Genomic DNA, 6,642 nt, shown 5'->3' with positions numbered 1-6,642 from the left:
AGAGATCATACATTGCTTATCTTATCACACTATGCACCCTTTATCTGTTCTTCCAGAATTTGAGATAGAAAAGTTGGCTTAACAGTTAACTCTGTTAATAACAATCCATCATCAACCATACTCACTCTGGCTCATAGAGATGTTAATAATGCCATTATTTATCTACTCAATGCATCAGCCATAACATTTGTTTATCTAGGATGATACTTTATAGCCAAATCATAATCCTTTAAGAGTTCCAACCAACGTCTTTGGTATAGATTCAGATCTTTCTTTGACATCAAATACTTTAGATTCTTATGATCAGAGAATATATAACACTTTTCTCCATACAGGTAGTGTCTTCATATCTTCAACGCCAATAATATTGTTGCCAATTCCAAATCATAGGTTGGATAGTTCTTCTTATGAAGTTTAAGTTGATGTGATGCATAAGCTATAACTTTACCCTTCTACATAAGCACACATCTCAGCCTATTCAAAGATGCATCAGTATAAACAATATATTTAATACCAGACTTTGGCTGTACTAAAACTGGAGTTTCAGTCAATACTACTTTCAACTTCTCAAAACTTTACTAACACTCATCAATCCATTCAAACCTTTCTTTCTTTTTAAACAATCTAGTGAGAAGAGTTTCTAACATTGAAAAGCTTTTCATAAACCTTCTGTAATAGCCTACTAGCCCCTATGATAATATTCGAGTATGGTGTGTCACTACTTAAAATCAAACTAACTCACAAAACATTTTTGGGCAGATTCCACTCAAGTACTGCTTTCACCTTATCATGATCTACTTTAATACCTTCAGCAGAGATCACATGGCCCAAAAAAAGTACTTCTCTCAACCAAAATTCACAGTTATTGAACTTAGCATATAACTAATTTTCACGCGATATTTTCAACACAGTTCTCAAATGTTTCTCATGATCAACTTCATACTTAGAGTAAACCAAAATATCATCAATAAAAACCACAACAAAATTATCCAAATATGATTGAAACACTCTATTCATCAAGTCCATAAATACTATAGGTACATTAGTCAAGCCAAAGGGCATTACTAGGAATTCATAGTGGTCATACCTTGATCGAAATGCAGTCTTAGGCACATCATCACCTCTGATCTTCACTTGATAATATCCAGATCTCAAATCAATCTTAGAGAAAATTGTAGCCCCACACAACTGATCAAACAAGTCTTCAATTCTAAGCAGATACTTATTCTTCATAGTTACCTTATTCAACTAACGATAATCTATACATAGGCGTAGTGCTCCATCTTTCTTCTTCACAAACAGAATTGGCGGACCCCATGGTGATACACTTGGTCTAATAAATTTCCTATCCAACAAATCTTGCAACTGTCTTTTCAACTCTTTTAGTTCTACCGGTGCCATTCTATACGGAGTACGAGAGATAAGTGTTGTACCAAGTTGCAATTCAATTGAAAATTCTACATCCCTCTCTAGTGGCATACTTGGAAGTTCTCCTATAAACATATCTGGGAATTCATTCGTAATTGGAACTTGATTGATGTCCTTTCTTGTCTTAGATGAATCCATAATGTATGCCAAATAAGCACCTACACTTTTAACTATTAATTTTTAGGTAGATACAGTAGAAATTATCTTGTTCACCAAACCAGTCTGTACGTCAGGTATTAAAACTTCCTTACACTCAGAGGTTAAAAGTCGTACACATTTAACACGACAGTCTACCATAGCATTATGTCTAGTCAGCCAATCCAATCCTAAGATAGCATCAAACTCATGAAAACCTAGTAACAACAAGTCTGCCAAGAAAATGTGCTCACCAAACACCAACGGGTAATTCTTTATCAACTTATTAACCACAATACTTTGACCCAATGGATTAGTTACTAACACATTCATTTCAGAATATACAACTTCAAAACTTAGACCTTCTACAACCTTAGTACAAATATAAGAATGGGTGGATCCTGGATCTATCAATGCATATATATTATTTTCGAGGAAATAAAATTTACCCATTATAACTTCTGGTAGATCAACATAATCCTTTGTTTTCATTACATACGCTCGGGCGGGCACTCCAGAACTGGGCTTACTAAAATTCCTTAGTGCTTCATACACTAAGCCAGACTTTGCTGCCACTCTAGATCTAGTCTCTTGCTAAAATGTTTGATGCCCATGAATAGACTACCCTGTACTTGCTTCTATTTTCTAGGGACAATCCTTAACCAAATGATATTTGGATCCACATCCAAAACATGTCCCAGAAAGTCTCCAACATTCTCCTCATTGGTTTCTTCCACAATGTTCACAGTTAACATTTCTCATTACTCTAGACCCTCCAAAGCTTGCCATAGAAACAGTTGGTCTACTAAATCCTTCTCGTCTAAAACTCGTAGGCTATGAATCTCTTTTTTAAGTTGAAAAAGTTTGATCTCTGAGCTTTTTAAAATTTGTTAAAGGTGGAGGGCTAGACATTCCCCTCTTCATTCTTTCTCTTTCAAAATCCATGCTCCTATCTTTAATAATGGTTTCCATCTCATAAGCTTCGATTGTCATAGCTGCTAAACTTTTACATTTAGAAGTTGCTACCAGAGCATGAATTTCATCTCTTAACCCTCACTCAAACTTGTTACACATTTCCTTCTCTAATTGGAACATGTTCTTAGCATAACGACTAAGCCTTACAAATTATCGTTCATATTCTATCATAGATATTCTTCCTTGTCTTAGATACATGAATTATTTCTTCATCTGTTTTACATACATCTAATACTTACCTTTCTCTGAACTTTTCCAGAAAGAAGTTTCAGTCAATCATCTCCTTAGGAGTTACACTAATCAATGTTTCTCACCACTGGTAGGCTTCTCCTTCTAGCAAAGATATTGCACACAAGAGACTATCTTTTGGTGTACATTTTAATTCCTTTATCACCCTAAAAACCCAAAACAACCACTAATCAGCCACAGTGGGATCATCACTCTTATCACCCATAAATTCTTTAGCACCCTTCTTTTAAATTTCTTTCATAGATTCTACTTTAGGTGCAGTTGCAATCGGAACTGGTGGTGCAAGTTGTGCTAGGCGAACCACTTCTGGATGTGGTTGCTGAGGTTGTTGAGGCTGGAGCACTTGAGTATTCCCCATAAATATGTCAAACATCTGTGTCATCATCGTAAAAATATTCTTGAACGCATTTCTAGTAGCTCCCAAACTAGCTTCAAATGCCTGTTCAAAAACCCCAGGCACATGACTCTCAATTTCTTCTCCAGTCACATCTCTAGATCCTTCAGACATCTTTTTTTCCAACACTACAAAAGAATTCAGATTAGTTTAACACACATAGGGACTAAGCCAGAGGCGTATCATGTATGATGGGGTATGACCTAGCCTTTGGTTTTTCGAGAATCGGCTCAACCTTGGCTCTGATAACAAACTTGTAACACACCAAACCCAACCCTATGATAGGATCCGAGTATGGTCTGTCACTAATTGAAATCAAATTAACTCCAAAACATTTTTGGTAGAAGCTTTTAAAATTTTATAAAGTTATAAATATAAATCATTTGATAGTTGTTCCTTTACTCAATTTAAATGGAATCATTAATAATTTAAATAATATTCAAGCCATTTTGGCGTATAAGTGCAAATATAATAATTTCATTAAGCAAAATATATTAATTTAAAACTTCATATTGTTACTTAATAGGAGTATTTGTATTCCAAAATACTCTAATGTACCACCCCCACGAGTCATGCATGATATAAACACAAAGCAGTTGGCTCACGATAAAAGCAACATTCTGGCGTAGTCCTTCTAACAAAGGCTTCCTTCAATCAGCAAGCCTGAGAAGGAGAAAGGGTAACAAAGTAAGTTTCATGTTTGAAGGAAAGTGATTCTCAAAGTAAAGTTACATTACTTTAAAAAATTGATTTTTTTTTAACATATGCAACTAAATTCTTAAAATGTACTCTAAAATTAAGTATATTTTCTTTCAAATTTAATGCAAGTTTTGACTACCTCTCTCTATTTTTATTCGAAAGAAGAGTAAATAATTTGATCACAATTTTCAAAATTTCTATTTGCATACAATCATTTAATTTTTAACAATTAATAAAAAAATTGATTAGAAATTCCAAGCTTTTTACAATTATTTGATTCTTAATAACTATATATATTTCTAGATTAAGAAAATTAAGACTTTTAAGCTTTAATAATTTCACCCTAGCGGTCTTTTCTTTTGATGCAATTGCATTGAGAAAAAAGTATGATATTTATTGAATTTTGTTTGTTGAAAAATATTAAGAGGAGATAAATTGGGATTTTAAAATTCTTCTTCTAAAATAAGAAAAATAGTAGAAAAGATTGACATAATCGATTTCTAGTGCTTGAGCCTCAAACGTCTTCTTCCACTACTTTAGGTTTACCCGCTAAAGTTTTTATTAATTCACTATTATGAATAACTAGCTTTCAATAACAATGTATAATCTTTAAATCCTCTATATTTTACTTAAGGTAAGATAAAAACTTTTTTTTGTTATCCTTTTATAATGGCTAAGACAGAGGCACTGTAATTTTATGGCTCAACTAGAAAACATTTCCCTTGTACAAAGGTAAGGGTGTTCGGTTTAAACAAAAGAACTATCTTTAAAGTAGGTTTTTACAATGTGTAAGAATGATGCTCTCTAAAAATAATGATAAGAGAAAGATAAAAACAATGAAGAACTAAAGTGATTTCTTTTGATTGTGTGTCTCTTGCTTCTTGGAGTGTTCTCCCTTCTTGATTTCCTTCGAATACCATCTTCCATTTAGAAAATATACAAAAGTCCTGAAGTTTTTATGATGGTACAGATAGAAGTAAATGTTGCACACAATTCAGACAATAGAAACAATTCTTTATATTCCATAACAATGGCAGTTTCCAAGGTAAAATCTTTACAAATACAATGTGGGATTCACTAGTTTTAGATCTTTTTTAAGGTTAGGGAAAGCTGCTTATACCTCAAATCATGTTCTAATACAAAACTGGTTCACTCAATGAAGCAATCAGCTTTCAAAAGATGGATTGTTCACCTAATTCCTGACCAGCCATCCCTTCCCTCAGCACTCTCGCGAAGAACTCTTCCAACGTATCGGATCCATAGCTCGGTGTTTTCTCGGCACTGTATTCTCCAGTTTCGGGATCCAAAATCAACATACTTTCAGCAGCGTAATATCTTCCGATTTTACCAAACTCGGCGGCATCTTCCATTGAAGGGAAGATCTTAACAAGGAAGTCGAGAATCCCAATGGCAAAGTCCATGATCCCAATAGGCACTTTCAAGAACTTTGGTTCCTTCCCTACAAGCTTAAACAACATCTCCCCTTGCTCCAATGGTGTCAATGCCTTCCCAGGACCGCCTATCGGCAAAATCTGATTAATCTTATCCTCTTTCAAAACACAATCTGCAATGAAGGAAGCCAAATCTTGTTCACTAATTGGCTTACAAGCACATAATTTGCCATCACCAAACATCACATAAGGCTTTCCATCTTTCACTAAGTCAACTTGACCCCCTAAACTCTTAAAGAATGCAGTTGGCCTAACAATACTGTAAGTAAACCCGTCATCTCCTTCGGCTTCTTTCATCAATTCAGCCTCAAATTTCAGCTTAGCTCGCTGGAATTCGAGGAGGGGTTTTTGGACACAAATGGCAGATAGCAACACAAAATGTGAAGCCCCGAAGTTCTTACCAGCAACAAGGCTGTTCTTTGTAGCTTCATAATCAATTTTCCATGAATCCTTAACACCACCAGTACGGCTAGCAAGACAAGAGACAACAACATCAATGGGAAACCCTAAATTTTTCACAGAATTCTCCAAAATGTCTAAATTGGTGACATCAGAGAAACATACATTAGCTCCATTTAAATCACTCAAAGTATCTTCCTTGCTGTTTTTGCCTCTAATCCCACTTCTTTCCCTAGCAATGGCTATAACATTAAACCCTCTATTGATCAACTCTTTCACCACAAATTTCCCAATATAACCGGTAGAACCCACCACCAAAACATTGATGTCTTTTCGGTTCTTGTTTCTAAATGAAGCTGATACAGCTGTTTGAACAGGCTTTGTTGCTAAAGCTTTAACAAGTTTAAACCTTTCTACATTAAAGGGTATTGATTTTGAAGTAAAAGGAGCTGGTTTTACCTGGATTTGATTGATGAACTGAGAACTGAAACGTGTTTTGTGAGTTTGGGACTTTGGCGAGTGAACAGTGAAGGCATTGAAAGATAAACAAAGTGACATTTTTTTTCACCTAAGAAGAGAAATCTGGGGTAACTGGTCTTTGTCACTCAAAATTAAAGAGAGAATGGGAAAGAAAATGTGCGAACATTTGAGGTGAATGATGGACGAGATTGGGGGTTTCCATGGTCAGTAAAGTTCCTCCAGCCAAAAGAAAAATCTAAGGGAGATTGGTGGTGGATAACATTGATGATAGCCCCAGCTGAAAAAGAATTATATAGAATTGCTCATTTTCTCCATAGATAGTGATAAATATTAATTTCATCCCCTGAACTTTTCAAACTTTCTTTCTTAGTCCCTGGGTCCAATGGGCTGTCTGTGGCCAAGAACTGAAAAGGCCTTTTTATATATGCATAT

At 34.9% G+C, this 6,642-nt stretch overlaps 1 protein-coding gene across 1 annotated transcript; it reads right to left on the bottom strand.

The window, feature by feature from the left end:
• Positions 1–4,873: 4,873 nt before the first annotated feature.
• On the bottom strand, positions 4,874–6,473 carry LOC105777605 (divinyl chlorophyllide a 8-vinyl-reductase, chloroplastic). The gene has a single exon (XM_012600949.2). The coding sequence runs from the start codon at positions 6,286–6,288 to the stop codon at positions 5,053–5,055; it is 1,236 nt and encodes a 411-aa protein (XP_012456403.1). The 5' UTR covers positions 6,289–6,473; the 3' UTR covers positions 4,874–5,052.
• Positions 6,474–6,642: the final 169 nt, after the last annotated feature.

Source organism: Gossypium raimondii, chromosome 10 (genome assembly GCF_025698545.1).
Source record: "Gossypium raimondii isolate GPD5lz chromosome 10, ASM2569854v1, whole genome shotgun sequence".
NCBI classification, from domain to species: Eukaryota; Viridiplantae; Streptophyta; class Magnoliopsida; order Malvales; family Malvaceae; genus Gossypium; species Gossypium raimondii.
The sequence above is the reverse complement of the archived record's forward strand: the minus strand, read 5'-3'. Positions and strand labels throughout refer to the sequence as shown.